We start from the raw sequence: 23313 nt of genomic DNA, 5'->3' as shown, positions 1-23313 counted from the left end.
TGAATTTGTTTTTTGTTTCCCCACATTTTAAGGTGTGGTTTTGAATGTCATATTAAATAAGTGGCATTATTAACAATCTGAGTACCTCATTCCTTATTTTTCTTTGCCACATTAAATATGTGCTTTTCTAGGAATAATACAGCATTTTGAAATGGGAGCTTGATCCACTGGAATGTTTAAACAATTTTTTAAATTCAGAATGGAGACAACATATATAAATTAAGACAAAATAAAATTCTTCACACATACACAAAGAGAGAAGCATTTCATTTCATATGAAACTGTAAATGAGTAACCTTCTCTGCTGTGGGAGTTGGAAGAGTATAGTTATATCTGCTCACTTACTTCATTTGATGACTTTTTATTACAAGAAAGCACATGTTAAATTACAGGGTATTTAAAATTCAATTATTCTGTAACAGGAAGACCATTATTCAACTCATGCAAATTAATTAAAAATACGATTTAATAATCAATTTCAGAGTTTCCATAGAGGTTTGCATTATTCCGTAAAAGCATTAAGAATCATTATTGGAATATGCAGAGTGAAGATGGAATAATTATAAACTGAAGTTAAAATAGAGAGGAATAACCAGGAACGTGTAAACAAATCTAACAAATGAAGCTAAAATTTAAACAATAAAAATTAGGTCCTGAAACTAGCTTACCTTGCAAATAAATGGTAAAAGTAATTACATCTCCCCACATGGTCAGGGGATAAGAATTGATAACACATGTGGCACCAGGTTTCTTTGTTCTTCCTGGCAGTTGTAAAGTAATGAATAAGGCAGAGAATATAAAAAGACAGCAAATATTTATTTACAGTTATAAACAGAAAAACACAAACAGTAACTGTCTACAGCAATTATTGACAATTATTTACAAAACCTGTGAGGACCTGGGTCCAGTTTTCCACAGAACCAGTACAGATCTTAAAAAGGCAAATGACACAGAGAACCCATGGAGTAAAAAGGCACATCTGTTATAAAATAAAAACCCTACTCAGGGCAAAACAGATACTAGATAAGTATGAGGTTTTCTCACTATACCAGCTAGTGCATCAAAATGCGAGAGAGAGATTTATTTTGCCTGGGCAACACCACAAGAACAAAATAAATATTACCTGTATTTGACAACAGGGCATTTTCCTTTAAAATGCCCTAACAAGGGATTAGTCCTTTTGACTAAGATTAGGTTTCTGCAGCCAGGCCTGTAAAGGCCTGTAAAGGTAGGAGCTTAATCACTTTGCTGGGTTTTCATCTGAGACAGAGAGTGAATGTGTGGAGTGTTATTTATACTGTACTGGTGACGGGCCGTGTTGCTGTACTGTGCCAAAAAGATCTACTGACTGACCTCCCAAAAATGAATGGTCTGGTTTCTTCCATACTGTATATCCCTAAACCTGTCTGGCTACCTGGCCAGCAATTGATAAGATAAGGAATGTTGGCCCCAATTAGACTGATGACATTGACACTCCAGATTCCTGAGAGTGCACATGGTCTTGCCTTAAAAATGAGACATATTGATTCATTTATTTTTTTGATATCCCAAACAATATACATGTATGTCAATTAACAGGAAGTATAAAAATAGTAATATTTAATATAATAAATATATAAAATAAAATTTCAGAAGGTTTAAGTCTTTTCCTGCTACTCTTTGCTTTCTCTTTAAAAATCACTTTTGCTACCTGCGATTTGTCACGTATGTACTTTACCCTTCTCCAATATCACAAACCCCACCCTTTTTGTCCTCTGCTGTAATCTCTCTTAGCACACAAGGTTTATCAATTTCTATGACCTCACAAGTGTGTGCCGGGCTTGTTGACTTTCCCAGTACGGGACGGCCTCTCTCTGCCCGGATGAAAAGCAGGATGATTGCGGAGAAGCTCGATTCATTCTGGGGTTTGCAAGCCCTAGTTAAAACTGTACTAACAACACTCAAAAATCTAGACATTTCTATGGATATTTAATGAAATCCCTGGGGTGATGAGAGCCACCAAAAGTTAATTCTCTTCTCTGGAATTAACTACTAATTCTCCATAGTATCACTTCCTGGAAAGATGGAAATACCACAGTAAAAACCTCCCTTCCTCCCATTGGTCTTTCTGCACCCCTCCTCTAGTGCTTCTCCACCTTGGCTGCTGCCTCATGGGTAACTCCTCACTCTGCAGGAGGGTCTCAGCTTTCTCATCCTACAGTACTGCCAGGTGGTCAACCCCAAAGCTTCTTGACAACTTCATAAACATTTCTGAACAACCCTTCCTGAAAACTGTTCTAACTTCATTTAATCTAATCTCCACACATTTACCCACAAAAAAACAGAATAGGCTTGATGGGATGAAATGTGGCCAACTGGCAACTTTTTAGGTGGGCAGTGTCCTGCCTTTAAAGCAATTTCTGTTCATTGGGGTTCAAGAACAAGGAAAGAAGGAAAGAAATTTGCATTGGTATGAGAATTTTGCATCGTTCAGCTTTCCCTCTTTTATCTTTACTATTACACTACTAAATGCCAAAACCTTTTAGGGGAGATTCTGACTTAGAGGCATTAAACTGTCAACCCTACTGATGGTAGAATCATGCCATTGGCTCCTCAGCCAAGCACAGACACCACGTCTATCCCTGTGGTTCCTCTCGTACAGATCAGGTTTACTGCTAGAATAACATGCAGTTGAAGGCTACAATCTCCAGCCTGCTGTCCTCCTCTGGCCCAGACAGGATTTGGTCTTTCACACTGAACCATCCTATATGTACAATTTCACCTAAGTGTCAAATGGATGAAACTGCTAAGCAAAAGGAATCTTTCCAGGGGAGGTCTGCCAGGGGTGTACCATAGAATGCTTTAGTGGTCCAGCTCTTCCAAACTATGCATTAGTCGCATGAACTATCCTAGCTCTCCATCTTTTATTCCTTGTCTCCTTCAATTACACACATTTCTAAAAAATACTAAGCACACAAAATAACTTATTATAATGTTTTACCAGTACAAAAAAATAAACTGAATGTGCAAAATAGCTGCTGTAAAGTTTGAAAAGAGAACACACATTAGACACAAGCATAATGCCCACATTTCCTTACTGGCATAGGCAGAGCCTTCTCTGTCAAAATGAACACCGGGACAGATACTGGGGTGGTCTGGTTTTCCTGCTAATGGTAAGTGGATGTGGTTTTGATACACACCAAGCTGGCAGATTTGGGTGCATTTGTGTCTACTTTGTGCTGTGCTTGGCATTTTGCTTGTATTGTACAGGATCTTTGAGTTAAGGCAGCTCATGCTAATCAGGGCATGCCTGGGTGCTATTTCATTTTGACTCTCCGTGAAGGACTGTGATGCCTGGGTTATGCTTGGAAACGTAACCAGAATGTTAATGCATGCTGCATAGTCATGTGTACTGCATTGTAAACCTTCATCTTTTGCTCAATAGTGTTTGGACTATGTCATTGTGGGGGTCCCTGTTTTTATGAAAACTAAAAGCAGCAACCTAATTTCAGAGCAAAGCTTTACTTGTTGATTCTCAGATATCATCTTCTTTCTTAGCTGCGTGATGATGCTTGGTTACGGGCAAAAATGGAAACCGTGTGAGACCACAGAACATTTTCTTTAGATTACGCCCTCTAGAGTGAAATGTGTGAATTGATGGGATCAAAGAAAGATCAAAGTAAAAAAATAAAAGCTGCCAAACAGGTTAGTCTTTTCCTTCATGAATTTGTATGCACCAGTTTTTGAGAAAGTCCCCTCCTTCCCTTGTTTCAGTTTTTATGAAAGAAGGTATTGTGAAATCATCTTTTTCAGGCCTTTCCAGCTGCGATGAGGGTAAGGATTGTGTTTGCTGGGGGGTCCAGTTCTGCTTGTAACCTGAGCTGCAGTCAGACACCGCTGGCGTTTGCCCTGCTGTTTGACTATGGATGGGTGGAAGGTAGCAACACAGAGTCTGTTCTTGCGTGCAAGGTGCAGGGAACTGCACAGGGAGGTATTTCTTCTCCCCCTCCTCTTCTGATGCCACTGGCTCTATCCAAGAGTCCTCACTGTCGATTCTAAGGTCTAACAGCAGTGGCCTGTCTTCCCTGCAGCTCTGGCCACCAAAACTGGTGTCCACCTCCTGGTCATCCTGGGTCAGACTGAGAAATAATGAAGGCAGCGTCAGGATGCCTCCCACTCTCATTGCAGGGAGAATGAGTGGCCCGGCTTGGTAGCTGATGGATGGCTCTGACGCCTGCATTCTGTGCGCCGGAAGACACTCTCTTTCATTGTTCTTGAAGTAAACAGGTCTCTTCTCTTCACCTTGGTTGCCATCTGGGACAGCACAGTGATTCAGTTCAGATTCTTCAGCAGGATTAGCACAGATCCTCAAGTCCCTGATGCTCATGTTCTCCTTTGTGGCGAGATCTGGCTTCAGGTCAACAACTAGCCCGTAACTGGTGGTTGAGGATCGTGTGCTGTCAAGGTTTCTTGGAGGCTCACGGTTCTGGGACATGTACAATGGGGAGCATCCAGGCGGCTTTGTTTCCCAGGACTCTTGAGGAGGGTAGGGGTTAGGGTTCCCCTGTGCCACTGGCAGAGACGCCCAGCTGTTTGGAGGTTTAGTGTCAGCCTGTTTAACCATGAACAGCTGGCACGGATTGATTTCAAATTCTTGGACGAATCCATGGGATTCTGACAACCAAAGAGCTGGAGTGGGGAGTTTGCCTGGCAGTTTCTGTTGAAATAAAAGAAGAAGACAAGAGAGAATACTTAGAGAAAAGGAATCGAGCTTGCGGGATAACAAAGTCCTGTTACCTTATAGCAAGGGAACAAAGAAACGTCTCAAGCAAGAAATGTCTTTTATTAAAACATATTAAAATGTATGTTCTTTTAGATTTATTTCTGAAGTCCATTTCCTTCATATGTTTTAGTTTGCTTTGTGCACCCCTCTATGTTTGTAAGGCACAATAATGTGATTCTTCTTATTATTAATATAAAATAGGCTATATTTGATTTTCTAAATAGAAATGATATTGATATGTATTGCTTTAATTGCTCTTCCTGGTTATAAGCTAAGAACAATCAGAAAAACGTGAGTTATGGAGCTTACTTTCCATCTACAGTTACAAACAGCTCTTAGCAGTGATGGCTCGAAAGCAGAAGTGACAGATTTTGGCATTTAAAAGGAAGAGATTAAATAGGTGGAAAAGGAGTCTTAAAACATGCTATAATACAGGCCCAGTAATTATCCTCTTAAACCACTGTAATTTATTTTAAAAGCACTCAAAACCCCAGAATTTTTCTGCAGTGTTTTTTTTTTCAGATGAAATTATGACAAAGGGGAGGGAGCATTTTCTGTCCACAAATTGCATTGGGAGACTTCTTTTTTGAAACACAAAGACAAATCTAAAAACAGTCATTGCGAGTAAAACCCTGTATTAACAGAGAATGGTAAAACACTTTGTTGTAAAACAGGTAGACATTATTATTCAGCAGTGTAACTGAATATGTTTTAATGCAAGAGAGAACAACAAGCTGAACAACAAAATTAAACACAGGAAGGAGAGAAGAACAGAGCACATTTGGACAAGTTCTAAAACAGACAAACAAACAAAACTGCTTTTTATTTTTAGCTGCAGTTGTATGTGCATAGAAAAACCTTTCTCTGAACACTTTCCTGAAAAGTCTCATGCCAACCCCAGAAATAAGCATTTAGTAATGCATTTTAACAAGACACACCTGTACTGACTAAACCTGAACCTTCTATAGTAGCTAAAGTATAGTAGCAGAATACTTCCTGCTCTTTAGCAGGTATAATTTTAGATTTTCTCAAGTACTACAAAATGTTGTTCTGAAGTTGTTGTACACACTCATGATTCATAGAATTCTGTTTTAATCCAGCAATGGCTGTATTAAGTATTGTGTAATTATTTAAGCATTATTATACTCCTTTTGTTAAAGAACCCTAGAATAATGGAAACTACCTTTCATTCAGGCTTTCTTTCTGAAAGGAAAATGAAGAAATAGAGAATTGTATTTGCATAATAACATGACACATGGTGTTTGGTTACCCAGTAACAACTCTTACCTGCTGATTTGCATCTACAGTCGTATCACTTTGGTGTGTTCCTTTTTATTCCTTCCAGAGACTGGAAGGAACAAAGCTTGCCTGTTTTTTTTTAAGATGTTGAGTGTATACCTGCGGTCTGTAACCAAACTAAATCACTAAATTGACCCCGGTTTCTGAATATACAGTACATATCACAAAGGAAAATCGAAATAAGTCCCCTCAACCGGACCATATGAAATCTCTGGTCTTAATAATGAGGCCCTTTAATACCTAGTAATGCTCTCCAGGCCAATATTGAGGTATGTGGTAGGAACCATTGAACTACTAGTTTCTAGCAGTTCAATGTTCTTGATCAGCTTAATAGAGATGGGGCCAAATTCACTTCCTTGAGCCTTCTTTCCAACGTTCCTGAATCTTACCAAAGAATTTGGCAGGCTTCCTTTCCTCCTCACGTACTGCCAAGAAAGAACAGCAACTATGGCGATGATCACACCCATACTCAGGACGATGGGCAAGAGAAAGATGGGGGACCATGTGCTGGTACTTTCTGGAAGGAAAAAAAAGGGGGAAAGAGAGCTGTCAGCTGCATTCATACACAATCGCTGTCATTTCCATCCATCCAGGTCAAAACCAATCACCACTGGGAAAGAATGGCACTCTTCTCAGCAGCATCAAGTTCTCACTAAGATTCATTCTCACACCATGAAGACAAACCACATTCCCTTTATCACAGCACCTTGGCACAGTATGTTCAGTTTTTACCTTTTACCTTGATAACACCGTAGAAATACTGCACTGCCCTGAGTATATCCAGAGTGAAAGGAACGTTGTCCTCTCCTGTGCTTTACGACTGCTTTAGTCATAGTTAAACATTCTGTAACTTTATTAGTATCTAGGGATGGGTCCATTGTGACAGCCAGAAGCTGTTGTGTATATTTCAGGAATGCAATATGGCGCAAGAGATTGAGCAATCACTCTCAGCCTCAAGGAAGCATTCTCTTACACGCACACTCTCAGGAAATCCCTGGAAGAACAATAAAATAATCTTCTTTGTCACGCTGGTGATGAGAATCCTTTCAGTGTTGAAGTGCATTCTGAATCGGTGACTCTGCAAACTGAAGATTATTCCTGTATTGTTAGAGGCTGGGTGGGGGAGCAGGGGGGTGGACAAATGCCTAACAGCAATATATACTTAAAGAATGTTTAATTTTAAGATATTGTAAATATCCATTTTGGCATTAAAGTAGACACATTTGTTTTGTGTTTTAGAATCAAGGAAAGATTGAGAAAATTTGAAATCTTAGAAAATTAGCAGGGACTGCAAATTAATGGGTAATCTAGTGCTTCAGTATACTTACATTCTTTTCTAAACGTAAAGTACCTCTCTCACTATGAGGTCCACTCATACTATTGATTAAAATGTTAAACCTGTGACAGTAAATTGCAGCAACAGCTATCTATCGTTCGGGGAGTACAGGGCTCAAACAAAGACACATCACCTACTCGGATGCCTTCAGAAGAGTGAATGTCACAGTAAGGAATTAACCTAAGAAGCACCACACCACTGATCCATCTGCATCTAATCACAATTAACTCATTTATCCCAAAAACATTACATACAATGTGTAATAATACATCATTTTCAATTTTACATTTTAATTCTATTACTGCCCAGCTATAATTGCAAGGAATTGTTGAAAACAACTTTGCATTTCAATTGTTTTTGTCTAAATATTTTATGTAATTCAATATACCGGTATTTTGATTTTACATTTCCATTTAGCTTTTTATCTGAGGCAAACGAAGAAAAAGAGAAGCATAATGCACGTCTTTACTTGAAAGTGCTCCCAGCACACCAAGCGCTATTTGGAGGGTCTGTCAGATGATTAATGGGCACTTATTTTGACAACGATCAATAACGAATGTTGCAGAGCAAGTTATAATATTCTGCCAGCAATTTTTCAAAAGGAGTATGATGTCTTTCATAACAATAAAGTGACATGAAAGCATCTGTTTTCTTCCTTTAAGCTTTGTGCAAAGTACATACTGTAACGCAACGGGAGCTCAGGCGGGCGCCCTTGCCGCATCTGGTCGGCCCCATCCCGACTGGAGGCTCGAACCCGGGACTTCCGCGTCTCTCTGCAGCGACCTAGCCCCGTGAGCTAAAGAGAGATCTCTCCACAGCCCAGTAGCTGTGGTCCTGCTATCACAGGGAAGGGCGGTGACGTCACCCGCTCTGGTACGCCGGCTCTTACACACAGTGCTTGTCGGCCGTAAGTGTTACAATACTGTAGCATTTGGGCCTTTGTGCTGCTTTAAAATGTCTTATTTTTTTAGCACAAGACCTATGCACACAGAGTTCAAACCTTCCATCTTTAGGACTTAAAAAGAGGCAGATGGGTCTCCTGTCATTTGTAAACTTTTCTATGTTCTTATGCTCTTGTCATCTTGAAATAAAATGTCAAATACGGCTAATTGTGTATCAGAGTCATTTTAAAATCCTTGGCAATTTTTCAAACAACACCTTCTACAGTTTGATGTGGAGTTACTCATTGAAACCCAAACACAACTCTCAGTGCAGCAGTGCTGACGTGTTTCTTTCCAGCACAGAATCACAAACAGACCGGAATGGTCTGATGCAAAACCATTAACAGCAGCAATGGCAGGGATTCATGTCTGGACCAACATCTTAGGGACAGCTCTGAGAGAGAGTTAGATCCTCTAAAACAAGCTAATGTCATACAGTATGTGAACTGTTGGTCACCCTAGTATTCTCAATTTAAACTCAGACCTGTTATTCTAGCAGTAACAAGAGTAATGATGAAGGTTAATATTTAGGTTTATGGATAGGTTCCCTGGGCTTTTTATCTGAAGCAAATTAAGGAAAGAGATGTTTAGAAAAAGTTTTTGCCACACAACACGTCTTTAATTCTCAGTAAATGACTCTATAAATTTCAGGTCAATCTATTTATTTTAAATGCTGATTTGCTTGCTGGGCTTTGTATCAGAAATACAGGAATCACTTAGAATTTCAATGCCAGACATACAGTACAGTAAATGACTGTAGGTGTCACAGGGGTAGCTGCAAGAATTTGAGAATAATTTCTAAATGGTCACACTCTGGAGACATTTTAGAACTGTCAGGTATCACTTAAAAATGCTAAAAAAAAGTTAAAAAAAAGCAAACTCTTGTGTTCAGTATCAGATGGTGACAATGGGATAAAAACATTCCAATCTGAAGTGAAAACACTTCTGTGCATTTGAGGTAGTTTATATGAATCGAACTCTATGATTTATATGCTAATAAAATATGTTTCTGCAATAACATAGTGAGCTTCACAGGTGCTTACTATTACCAGTCAGGTAATTTCATATTAACAGAAATCATGCTAACAGCATGATATTCTTCGATCCATAAGTAACTAATTAACCACAGCTCTGACCATCAGTAAGAGTACTTAAAATTGCTTTAAATAATGTCATAAAGCAATGTTCCCCAATATTTAGTTCAGGTTTTGGAGAAGCACTTTTATCACACATAACAAGGTTTCACTTTGCTGTTTTATCTAATATCTAACAACATAAAATGATTCAGATGTAAGAACATTCTGAAATGACATACAACTTAATCATGTAACGTACAGTATATAGATTTGAAAATTCATCATAATTCCGTTAAAAGACTTTTCTGTTATTTAATATTAACTTTCTGAAGTGATTTTAAAATCTTTCATTACCTCTTAAAGTTTTTGTACAGAATGGAGAGGATTCACTGTGCATTTTGTTGAAGCGGCTGTATGTCACAGATCCACAGTATTCAGTGTCATTTTTGAGAAACTCAATCTTAAATTGCTCAGAGCTTTGCTCCAGTACCTAGAAAACATTTTAACAAAGATAAATGTTAATTACTCAAAGCACATAAATTGCATTTAACATCTGTTATTGTGTATTCTTCCTGTGTGCACGTGTATAAAAACAAGTTCAGAAAGTTAAATGTTGGGCTTCTGCAGTTTAACAGCTTTCATTGTGGACATGTTCTCCACCTTCTTCATAAAAGCCTGCGAAATCATTCAGGGTTGTTTAAATAATGGCGGTTATTATGCACAGTTTGATTTGTGCAAGACATGCTCTTCTCACTCAGAGCGTCGATGTTCTTAACCCCATCCATCAAAGCACGCACAGATGTAGAATTGGCACACAGGAGAGATGGGGCACCTGCCTTCCTTACTTAGAATCATGCATGGGGAAGTCACAGCAGAGCCAGCTTTGAACAGAGCAACAGATGCAGCGCTCAGTGACAAACTGCAAACTCAGACCACTCAGGTTCTGGTTGCACAGCGGGCAGGTGACAAAACCCAGGCTTGAGTCAGGCTTGGGTTTTGGACTACAGAGACTACAGAGCTATTCCTGCTCTCTGAAGAACGGTCACTTCAGATCACTTCAGAGCCGCTCTACAGCCAACATCTACGTTGGCCAGATCTTTCCTATTATCATGCAGATCCCACTAATATTTCTCTTCTGCGACTGTAAGTGTGATATTACAGGCTTTTATTTCCCTGCAGTTAGAATTCATAATTATAGTGCTGCATCGTATAAATTCAAATTGAGTTATAACTTGATTTCTGTAACGTACAGTATACACTGACTGGGAAGAGACAAGCACAAAAACTCAAACTATTGTTCGAATGAAAATCTCCGATTCCAATTTGGCTTCTGCGAGAAGACAGCAAAATCTCTGTGACTTACTCGTTTTGCAGATGGCGGGTGTGTGATATTGACTAGATATGTAAAACTGTCATGTTTCTCGTTCAATGTGTTATTGACTGGGATTGATGGAGGTATCACTTTCAGAATGATTGATGAACTGGTGGAAGACACGTGCACTTCAGGGGGTCCCAGGAGAGCTGCATTGTTAAAAAAAAAGAACACAAAGCTTTCAGACAGCGTAAAAGACCAAACAGTCAATATACTAATGCTTAAACACATTTAAGTTCATACAGCAAACTCTTTCACATATGAACACGTGACAAAATAATTATTTAAATAACACACTATTTCACATACATTAACTTTTTGTGTTTCCTAAAGCATAAGTGAGTCAAGCTTAAAAAAAATGGAGGCTGGCAAAACAGTTACTAAGGGTGTGCCTAGAGTCACACTTTCTGACTAATCCTTAAAGTTAATGTTTCTCAGGAGGTGTGGTGTACTTTCGGCACTAATAGTTGCGTCATGGGGTTTTGGTAAAGTTTATTTGTGAGAAAAATAAACAACAACAAAAAAAATAAACCCATCCATCTATTTTCTGACCGCTCCATCCAAATCAGGTTTGTGACAGAGCCGGAGTTTCGGCAAGCAGAGAGGGCAAGGCAGGATATACCCTGGATGGGACGGCAGTCCATCACAGGGCACACACAAACACACACACACACACTCACACCAGGTTCAATTTTCGAGAAGACAATTAATGTAGGAACCCAGGAACCCAGAGCTGAGAGACAGCAATGCTAACCACTGTGTGACAGTGCCGGTCAAAGTGTCGCGGTGCATGTTTGGTGTATACACACAATACAGACGACTGCACACGTGAGGACTGTGTGTGGTGAGAGTTTGATGGATGCAAGAAAGAAAAACTGAAGACTTCTAAGCGTGACGTAAGCTGTGTTTTATAGTCAACAACTCTTGGCAGGAAAATTCATCCGAGTAGTTTGAAAACAAAATCAGATCAGTCACTGAGATTTTAAAATAATATTATTAAAAATGTGCTCAGGCCAGTGAGGTGTATGCATATAAAGGGAACGAGGCAATGTGCTACAAAACATTTAAATTTATGTCATTATGCTATGGAATAGAAAAGGTTGAGAACTTCTGCTCTAAATCAATCCTTTCAGACAGCAGCAAAGCTAAGCCAATAAAATCATTGTTTTCAGAAATCTTCATTGTCTTCGAAGCTTTCTTCGTAACCAGCCCATGAAAATGAAAAGGCTTTTGCTCCCAGTCTCACAGAGACCAGAATTAAAATATTTCCACTGAGTTCCCACTGAGTACAAAGTGTCAGCCACCTTCTTGAAACAGGTCGGCAAGTTCCGATGAGAGGGTGAGTTGAGGTTTCTGTGTAACAGTAATCGAGTGAGAGAAGACGTCCATGGTCACAGGGTGGCCATGAGAGACTGCTAATGGCATAGTGAACAACTAAAGCAGGTTTTGAATTAGACACACCTGGGCTTTCAAGAGCCAGAAATTTAGCAGAATGACTGGAATTCCAGAGGAGGGAAAAGACTCAATTGCACAACCTCTAAGGGAATTAGCCACACTCACGAGTAAGACAGAGGGTCATATGAGTCACTACGTGCAGACTCAAGCAGGGAAGGAACAAGAGATCAAAACTGGCTGCTGTTGAGGTACAGGTGCCCGTGGTTGTTATGAAGATGTGTCCCTAAACAAAATGGGATCCCCTGGGAGGTACCATGTGTTCAAGCTTCATCAATAAGGGTTATTTGTACCCTAATAGGCCTGTGGGCATCACAGCCCTAAAGTACAGCTTGAGAAGATGATATAATGAATGTCTTAATGAGGTGGGGCACAGGTTCCGGACAAGCAGGTTGTCTGGGCAGCCTGTTTGCCAGACCCAAAGGTGAAGTAACCTGCTTCCAAAGAACAGGAATGACGTGGTGGCAGGTGGCAGCCCACAAAGGAGAGAGGCACTTCTTGGCAAGGTATTGACAGCTGCCAGAGATGTGAGGGCTGAGAGGTGTTGAAGACCCTGATTGAAAAAAAGGTTTTCAAGCGAGCAGAAAAAGAACAGGATCGCAATAGAAACTCTTATGCTTTGGTGACAAAGATCAAGACAGTGTTAGTAGAAAAGGGGGAGATCTGCAGAAGGAAGGAGTCTGCTCATTTTTCCCTGGAAGGAAGTGAACAATGTTTGATTTGGGAAGGGGTCAACCTGGAGTAACAATTCCACTGTAAATGACAAAATATAATGCGTAAATGTTTCACTAGACGGCATGTCAATAATGGATTGAGAGTGTTTTTACGGTAATCCGGGCTTTAGCTAATTTAGTTAATATGTGTGGAGAAACTACATTGTAGACTGAGGCCCAAGCTAGGAGAAAGAACATCCCAGCCATTTCTATGTAAGGCTAATGACTCAGTCGATGCACTGTACATTAAAGTCTACTGGAATTTGGAAAATGTGCCTGTCAGTTCTGGTTTTTGTCTAGGTCTCCTGTAACAAATGTTAACTACATGTGTTGTATTGTTATTATTGACATACTGTTATTCTGTCATTTAATATTTTATATTAAACACCCTTTTGCAAGGCTACTGAGCTTTCTCGGGACTTTTTCCAGGAAATTTCCCAGAATATCTTCACATGTGCGCCAGATAAAGGAAGTTTTGAGCCAGGAAAAAAACAAGCACTTCAGCAACAGTAATTTTCCCATTGAGGTGCTTAATACAAAATAATACAGTGTTCAGAAAGAAAATCCTGATTAATATCCAGGTGCATAAAGTGCTGCAGGTGCACTTTCAAATCTACAGTCAACAACATTTTAGTTTAACTCTGTCTATGCTGATATCTGTGTAACTGTGTAGTCTGTTCCAAATACTGGGCAGAGGAGCACTGGAGAGACTCTGGTCAGGCAGTGTACTAGGGAGGAGCTGACTAGCCGCCTTCCATGTGGGAATAAGGGATTGAGTCTTTGGGGTCCCATTTATAGGAACCAAACCTGTCCAGACAAAACCCACGTGAACTTTTGAAGAACATGCAAACACCACACACAGCCTCTTTCTGTCCAGATTTCCAAGACATCCCATGTTCACAAATACAATATACTTTACAGAAAGCATACAAACAGGCTGTGCTGCAGGGCTTTCTCCACTATTCTTCTTGATTATTTCTTTCCAGAAATTAGACACTTGTTTAAAAAGATCGCATTGGACAAAGAATCACAAAAAACAATAACAAATGCTCGGAAGACTGCAGCACTGTAGTATCGTATTTGTGTTTAGTACACCATCGTCTTCAGGTTCAGTTTTACCTCAGGGCAGATAAACCAACTCCTTTCTGTACTCTGGAATACTGAATAAAAGAAAAGTGATTACTTACTGTCTCCCTTGGGATGAAACCGAAGGGTCTTAGAAATCTCTTTGCCTCCCACATTCACTCTGGCGTGGTAATATTCATCGTATATATTTGTTTCATAAGTGAGGTCACAGAACAACACAGTGATATTCTGGCATTCAATTTTATCACGCCAAGGTGTTCCATATCTGGAAAATAATAACAACAGTTCATGTGAAAGATATTAAAAATCTGAACTATACTTCTCCAAAGTCCTTATACATGTAATTCCATGAAATGTTCATTTCATCAGTACTCGAGTATTAAAAAAAATATGTACAGAAAAAAATAGGGATGTGCTTAGTTTACCTCAAAGAAGAATTTCTAATTGTACTTGAGACAAGGATTAAACCATCTCTCTGGAGCAGAGGGAGCAAAGTCCCTTGTCAATTCTGTTCCCCCTGTCTGGAGTTTTACCTTGGCCCAAAAAAAGTTATGTAACAGGAGAAAAAGAATATTGTAGGAACAAACGGGCGGAGTATTTCCTTGTGTAGGATTACACTTGAATCTGAACTTAACCAAGGTAAAGCGAGCCGCCGAAAAAATAAAGTCTTGCGGCAAACGACATGGTCCTGTAAGAAAGACAATATCCTTTAATTCTTCTAACCACTTCTTCCATTTCGGGGTTGCACAGGAGCCTGACCCTATCCTGGTAAGTAGTGGGCACAAGACACGGTACACCTTGAACGGGATACCAGGGCCAATTTACCAGTATGTCTTTAGACAGTGGGAGGAAACCGGAGCACCCGGAGGAAAGCTACACAAACACAGGAAGAATGTACAAAGTCTTTGCAGTTTGCACCCCAGATACAGAATCAAACCCAGGACCTCAGCACTGCGAGACATCAATGCTAACCACTATGCCACCATGCCACCCTGAAGCGTAATATATCTTGCACAAATCTGGCTTTAGAGGTCAAAGCTGAATCCACCGGTTCCCTTTAAATTTGGAATGCAGTCATCACAATTGGGAAGAAAGTACCTTTTTTTCACCAAGATAATTGAGGCCATATACCACAATGACCGAACACTTGCAGGGTGACTTTGAAAGCTTTTCGCCCCAGTGCAAAATTCACAAGACTTCTTCTGCAGGCACTTACAGTATGTTTAAGAAATGTAATCAAATAAAAGCTAGGCCAGAATTTCACTTTTTCAAGCGCTTCCAGAAAACAAATGTTGCTAAAAGGTAAAAACGTTTTAAAATGTGACAGCGCTCTAAAATGAGAGCGTGGAGCCAGAGCTGGAGGTTTTGAATGGCCACAGTAAAGTCAAAACTGTTATTTTTGCATAACATTTGCATTTGGATTCATGAGATTAGTACAAATGGCAAGACCAGTATGGTAATCCATGCACACATTTGATCATAGAACCAAAATATATTGTACTTTCTTCATTCCTGTGATTTCTAGTGACTATATGATCTGGGACACATTCATGTTTAGTATATTTAAATTGAGGTAATAACTGCATTAAGTATGTGACCCATTGTGCTCACCAAACACTCAGTGTAATCATTAGAGTTGTTTTGCCGCAGCCAGTCTTGTCTATTCTAAAGCCTATTATTTATTAATAAAATAACTTTGCTGTCTCAATAGTTTTGGTACAATATATCTTCTGTCAGGATACTGGTCCCACTATGTAAAGTCTCAAGTGACAGTTGTACACCACAGATGAATCAGTAAAGCACCATTTTTTAAAATTAGTTTGAAGGCAGTAACAAACAACAAGAATGGAGGGTCATTTTCAAACAAATTGGATCATAAAGCATGATTCATGTTGCAGTATGATAGGATAACTATAGGCTTTTTACTTAGGTTGGGCATCAGAGTTTAAGGGAGGTGAATTATCCATCTTAAACTTAAATATTTTCATGTTTGTTCCTCTTCCTTTTAAACTGAAATAAAAAGCAGGTAATAATATCAAACGTACTTCAAATTTGCCAAGTGACAGATCTTTACATCACCCTGACATTTTCCAAGGACAGCAACAGTGGGCAATTCAAGCACTGACATTTCAGTTCAATTAAATGCCATGGTCAGTAAACAAGACTAGAATGAGATTGTTTTTTATTTGCATAGCTACCTCTATTTAGAAAACCTAATGCCCTCATTATTGTGAGCCATTTAAGGGTGTAGCGTGAGGAAAATAAAAAGAACTTACTATTAGGTATTGTGGGCATTTGGGAAGGCTGAGCACAGTGTTCATTTCATGGGAAGCCAATTAAAATAAGTGCATTCTTGCATTCTGCCTGTGTGATGGTTTAGCTCATAAAAGCAGAAATGTTAAAGAACTGTCTTCTTTATCGGCCTCTTGTGTTTACAGAAAACTACTTCGAAGGAACTTGTTCATCCTTAGTTTTAAAGCCACATTCATACAGTATGTACAGTAATTCTAAAAACAAAAGTCTTAATGGTGTCTTCTAACAGTGAACATTGAGCCCAATATATTATAATTATTTCTTATAATTGTCATTCCTTGTATTGAGTTGAGGTTTATTTTGTTCCTATTACTCCACACTATGTGTTTTTGGGGACTATATATTTTATATAATTCAGCAATTGTTTAGAATGCCAGTCTCCTGGTACTGTAGATTATATTTCTTTATTACAACCGCAGATGCCTCACATGAGAGAGAGATAGTTGTTAGTGCCAATTCACCAGAATTAAAAACCTAATTAAGCATTCAAAGATTAACCTCAAATAATCACTTACATCATGAGAATCTAAGAATATAAGGAGTGTTACAAGTGATAGGAGGCTATTCAGCTTATCTGGCCTGATTGGACCAAGGATCTCATCCAGCTGTTTCCTGATAGAAACAAGGATATCAGCTTCAACAACATGGCTGGGTAGCTTGTTCCATTCTCCCACCATCCTTTGTGTAAGGATGTACCTCCTATTCTCAATTTTAAAGGCACTTCCGTGTAGTGTTATAGATAGATTGAAGTTCAATTGTTGTTTAGGAATGGTAACAAGAAAAACGCACAATGATATTGATAAAGCTTCTAGTACAGTTCAATTATTTGTAAGACTGGATCAGAGAAAATTACATGGGGACTTGATCCACATAATGAAACTCCTAAAAAGCCCCACAAAATAAATTAATGTGCTTTCATTAAGATCAACAAGCTTGAGAGACACTAGTCACACTGCTAAATCTCATTTCTTTAGGAAACTGCTAGATGGTAGATGCATTGTGGTTCCTTGTGGTGCTATCATCTGAATGCACAGCCTGAGTCTCTTAATTGTAAGCTTTGTTATGTTCTTACATATCACTGCATTTTGTGACTGACAGCAGGAAAAGCTTATAAATAACTGATCCAGTCATTTTTCCCTGATTTGGCTTCGTATGATGCTGCTTGATACAGGATTTCCACTGAAGTTCCAGTTACTATTGTAGCCTTGGTTAGAAATTTAGTGGATCACAACACATCTCTCAAACGCCTCATGGCCATTGACAAATAATTTAATTATATACATGTAATTACATATCACTTTTATTCCTTGTGAAAGGCTGCGTGTTTAAAAAAAGCATAGAGATCACACCCACAGGACTGAGCCTCACACATTCATTTTATAAATCAATCTTAAAATACACAATTCGCATGCCACGTACTGTAAATGCATTAAAGCGAAACATACCAGGTTGATGCGGATTCTTATTATTTACACTTAACATTCACTCCTCATCATGCACGAAGATTCACTTTCCACATGCATCACTCAGGAATACAACTGGGGAGACAGGGCTGCAGCTGTTCTGCATTAGCACAAAACTATAAAGTGACCCCATTTGCAAAACCTTCACTGGAATACACAAGGAATCCTGGCAGGAGTCCAGGAGCTGTGATGTTTGTAAGGTGTTATCATGAGATTTATTTTTAAACATTAAGTGTTGCATCGTTCTAAAGAGCACATTCTTCTTTTTTGCCTATGGAAAAAATACTATAACTAAAGTGAAGCTTTAAAGTAAAACAGTTAAGACTAAATGTTTCAGTCAACTTGCAATCCAGCATTAATGCGCAGATTGTGTTGCTTCTCCAGTATGTGTCTCTTTGGGTTTTTTTTTTTAAAAGGGGAAAGATTTTCTGTTCCTGGTTCCACAATATCTGAACACTTACACCTGTTTCCATTGTCTGCATGTTTAACCACAGCTTTGAAGAAGTTCTTGATGAAGTGTCTTAGCTACAGTGGTGAGCCAGCCAGTGATAAAAAACAAAATCCCTGATTAACATCAGAATGCAGGAATTGTTACAGCATTAGGTCTTAGTCATGCTACATTATTTCTACAATTCCTCTCATTCTTGGTTTCCTCACGGTCTTATGCCATGTCCCAAAACTCACACTAAGCCCTTCCTCCAGGACCAGAGATAACATGCATATGAAGGGTGCAACAGCCAAATGTGAATACTGGGACACAGTCTTAGCCCAATGCCACATATCTCTAATTGGCTTGGAATTGGGAATTGGAAGTGGCTTTGAAAATGACATTTACGCTGAGGTTTGATAATGTTTTTGATAATGTTCTTGTCTACAGCTGTGAAATCAGAGAGTGTTTAGACCTGTCCCCAATGCAGAAATCATTCTCTTCCCCAGTTAATTACATTTACTTTCAGTTGAGCCATACCTTTGGCATGTCCAACAAATAAACTGAAGCATTCAATTCTGCAATGAGTATGTAAAGTGTACGCAGCTTTAAAAGTATAACAAGCTGAGCCCATATTCAAAGGTAAAAATACTGGATACCACTCTGTGAGATCCTTTAAATCTAGGTGCTTTCCTAGACTAATCATGCCAGACTTTTAACAGACAGAACTCCACTTGCAAAAAATAAAACAGAAGGAAGTAACTGCATTTTTGCTGCTAGGATTTTCCCTCTGCCTTCAAGTTATCATTAACAACAAGCATTTGAATAGTCTTCGTATGTAGTCAGAATTCCACAAGAAAGATTAACAATTAAGAGCAGAGCATGTGAGTAATATCAAACTCTGCTTCTCTCACAGCCAATAAAGTAGTCTCTCACAGCCACTAGCAGCCAATAAAGGAATAAAGGGTTTTAGTGAATGAGCATAATTAGAATCTCACTCTTGCAAAGCTTTTGGTCTCCTGGTGTTCTGATACACAGTTTAGGGTAAAGATCGTTCCTCCTTGTGGTTTTGTCTTGTTCTCTGTTTTTCATGTGAGCCTCTGTCTTTTAATATTTTGTAAGACAGGACTGACATCAGTTAAATACATATGTGAAAAAGAAAAGTACTTGTTGTTAAAAAAATAACCTCACACTCACCTTAGCTGATTATTTCCCCTTTAACTCTGTATTTAGCTCTTTGTTTGGTCACCCTTACTGTTTTAAAGTATGTTGCAGGATGGAGCAATATTTTTGCATTTTGGATAGCCTGTTTATTCCAAAGAAATGCTTATCTGATTAAAAACACCTCCCACCTGACAAAGCCAAGGTCTGTCGTTTAGGAACTACTATTTCTCCTTAATACAACAAAGGTTTATTGTTGTTCATGTAAATCAGCTGTCCCTGAAACATTTATTAGTAACAGTATGGGAATAGCTGAAAATAACACTGTATTGTGAAAACTGTGCACGATGAAACAATGTAAGTTTATATGGGTTCAATATAAAGTATGGGTACAATGAGAAAACGCTTTCTTGGATGACAGACACCTCTGATGTTCAACAGGTATAAAGTACAGTATAAAATAGCAGATACTTGGAGCAGAAAAAGTATAAAAAAGAACATACTTGGAAAAACTAGCCCCTTCTGGTTTGTATTGCCATTTTGCAGTAGATATCTGCTAGGGTCTCAGTTATATGTGCCTGCATTAGTCCCTCCACAGTGCGCAATTTTCATAATAGATTTGTTTGAAAAAGCTATCTAGCTTCTAAAGAACCCTGCGGATTTATACTTGTCAATAGTGGATTATTAATATACTGTATAGGATGGGAGATGGGAACAGGTATCATCATTAGCATGATTGGGTATCGCTTCCTTGGTTTCAAGAAAGTTACAGAAAAAACACAGACCAGTAACCCAGCACACATTCAGCTCAGGCACAGAATCCCAGCAAAAACAAACTACTTGCCTGTGGCCACGTCACAAGAATCCTGATTCCAAATGAATCAGATTTGAAAACAGGGCTGCACAGGTCTTGCAGCAGGAAACAAGTGGCCCTGGCGTGACAAATTCACAGAGGCTCACTCTCTAGCAGCCCTGATAGATGGCAAAACTAATTTGACTGAGCGGTTGACACCAGCCTAAATCATGATCAAGCTTTAATTAATCAATAGAAAAGCAAGATAAAACTGGTAACATCAACCGGGCTACAACAACACGTGCTACGATATCAGTATATCTCATGAAATATAAAACTCCAAGTTCAATATTATGAGGTGAAAAAAAAGTTTCCCTTGGATACTGGGAGTGAAGCTTTAAAGCGGACAATTGCTTGAAAGGAGGTCATTCAGAACATTTGAGACAGTAAGACCTCAGGAAGACAAAGCAGAGGAGCCCTGTATTATCAGTGAGCTTATCACTATTATTTCGGGGAATTTATATTTCAGATTCTCCTCTAAACTTTAGAAAAAGACCCCCTAGACAAGACAAGGACAATTTTGCTAGTTATACAATACATAGAACACAGTTTTGTTCAAATTGGAAAATAGGTCTTTAAAATGTCTCCTACACAATCAGCAAATTTGCAGTTATTTTATCACTTCAAAATATGCCTTCCTAGTAATAATTTCATAAAGTGAAACAAAGATTCTGCAGCTTTTAACTCCTAACACCAGACTGTTCAAGGTCTATTGTCCACCTGTGTTTTAAAGTGCAGCTTTACAGATTCCAGAAACAACATCTGTGTTTCAGACTCTACATAAATGGCTTTAAAAGTCCTGGACTGTTGCAAGGACAGATTTATGTAGCTTTGAAGAGCCTGACTCTAGACATTTAAACACCACTATTTTAACAGGGAGACTTCAAGGCAACTGGATGTTCAACTTACATATTATACTGCACACTGTAGAAGACGATTTCATCTGGGCCACCGAATCTTTCCCAGCGCAGGATATTGCGGAAATTTCGGGAATCAAAATATGCTGTCTGCTGTGATGAATTTTCTGATGCTAAAAAACCTAAGAAATACACAGAAAAATATAAAACTTCTCAGAGTTGTTGTATGTTTCTTTTAGTTCCATGAAACTTAGTCTGCATAAGCAAAAATGGGTAATTCCAATTTTTGTCAAAAAGCTAAAATTCATACATTTTAATTCAGACCGGCTTCTGTTTAGTACACATTTGCGCTATGCCCTGTATTTAACAAGTGATACATTGACAAGCTGCTGTATCAAGCTTTAATTGGAAGAGTCCACTATTCGTAAAACATTCTTTTTTTTAACCAGAAGCGACAGCTGCTTTTCCTTGAAACAAGCTTGGCCCAGCATTCCTGTGTTGAAACCTGGCCAAGCTTGTTTAAACTGTCAAGCAGACACACCAAGGCTGTGTAATTGTGATTCCATTTTCTGATGTTGCTAAGACACAAACAGTCCTCTTGAACAAGACAGATCATGGACATCTGGACAGGTCTTGACCTGAGGGCAGGCCAAGAGCTTGGCTTTGAGCTATGTTCACATGCCAGAACAGCACAGTCTTTAATGACCTCACTTTGCTGAATGTGCAACTCAAGAGCAGTTTCAAAAAGATAGTACAAAGTGTATCATATTGTCACAATCTCAAATCCAAAGCAATTAATAAAAAACTACACTTAAACAGTGGTTCATTCAATAACAAGGACACCTTTATTCAGGATAATCTCCTCACATTGCCAAAGAGGGTATTGTTTGAGAGCTGTTTTAATAAAGTTAAATTCTTATCATACTATTATTGCTTAAATCCATTTTTTACATCATGAACGTGTTCAATTGTTATATACAAGGTTTGCCATCTTCAGGACAAAAACAAAATCTGAATAAAATAACGTTGCTATTAATAACATTTATTCAAAAGTATACATTTTTATTTGAAATTAAAACCAACAGATTGCTTTTTAACATGACATAAAGCTAAGAAATATTACACAATAAAGCAAGTTAGATGTTTGATATATACGGTAGATGTGATTAAACACCAGGTGAGTTTCACGTGAAACCTAACCTTTAGCTATACTGAATGTTAAAGACCTCAGTGAAGATACTAGTCCGCGAAGAATCATTTGGTAACACAGCCTTTCCCCTTAATGTCTTAAATGAAGAAAAAATTGTACAAAAATAACTTACCAGGGCAGAACAAGAGTGGAATGAAGGCCAGAATAAGCCCCATAGTTTCAAAGCAGAGAAAAAAAGACCCCATCATTACTGAAACAGCAGAATTGGTGGTTTGAGGAAGCCAAATGAAAAAATTAAAATGGAAACCAGATTTTAAAATTAAAATGATATATTCCCATTAGACAACTGAGAATTCCAAAATACCAAAATGTAGTTTACTTTTTTCCTCATTCAGATTTAGTTTGTACACCGCAAACAGAAGGACTTGTGGCATCTCTGATCTGTGCTGAGAGGCACACAAGGTGTGGAAGTGAACTTTGGAGCTCTTTTACTGTTTATGGTCAGGTTCCTGTTTTTTTTTTTCCCCTTCCACACCTCTATCTGCCCAGAATGTCTTGCTTTCAGTTCAGTTTGCCTGTTCTACAGGTTTCTTCGGATTGTTCTGTTGAGTGTCATTGAGGAAGTTATGTTTGAAAATCTCCCGAGGAAAACAACAGAAAGAAAAGCAAACATTTTGTAAAGAGTGAATGCTATCTGATTGCAAGGACAAATTGTCCCACTGACAACCTGCTTTTAAAATACTGCAAAAAAAAGAAAGGACAAGAGAGAAATTACAAACTATTTTCTTTATTTGGCTGCTTTGATTGGCACTTAGCAATCTAATGAAGAGATTGAATGGTTTATCTGAGGATCCAGAGTAATTATTTTTGCACATTAACCCTCTGGGCGCCCTGCTGCACCTGCAGCTATCACATTAACCCTCTGGGCTCCCCACTGCGCCCACAGCTCTGGCATTAACCCTCTGGGCTCCCTTTTGCACCCGCAGCTCTGGCATTAACCCTCTGGGCTCCCTGCTGCACCCGCAGCTCTGGCATTAATAATAATAATAATT

General features: G+C 38.8%; 1 protein-coding gene across 1 annotated transcript; it reads right to left on the bottom strand.

Moving 5' to 3' along the window:
* Positions 1 to 795: 795 nt before the first annotated feature.
* Positions 796 to 22710, bottom strand: ifnlr1 (interferon lambda receptor 1). The gene is made up of 7 exons (XM_015348895.2): positions 22434 to 22710; positions 21164 to 21293; positions 14139 to 14302; positions 10778 to 10935; positions 9769 to 9904; positions 6451 to 6578; positions 796 to 4696 (listed from the first exon to the last, which is right to left on the bottom strand). The coding sequence occupies exons 1-7, from the start codon at positions 22507 to 22509 to the stop codon at positions 3686 to 3688; spliced, it is 1803 nt and encodes a 600-aa protein (XP_015204381.2). The 5' UTR covers positions 22510 to 22710; the 3' UTR covers positions 796 to 3685.
* Between the last annotated feature and the right edge of the window lie 603 nt (positions 22711 to 23313).

This window comes from Lepisosteus oculatus, chromosome 11 (assembly GCF_040954835.1).
Source record: "Lepisosteus oculatus isolate fLepOcu1 chromosome 11, fLepOcu1.hap2, whole genome shotgun sequence".
Classification (NCBI taxonomy): Eukaryota; Metazoa; Chordata; class Actinopteri; order Semionotiformes; family Lepisosteidae; genus Lepisosteus; species Lepisosteus oculatus.
Note: the sequence above shows the minus strand (reverse complement) of the source record. Positions and strands in the feature narration are given on the sequence as shown.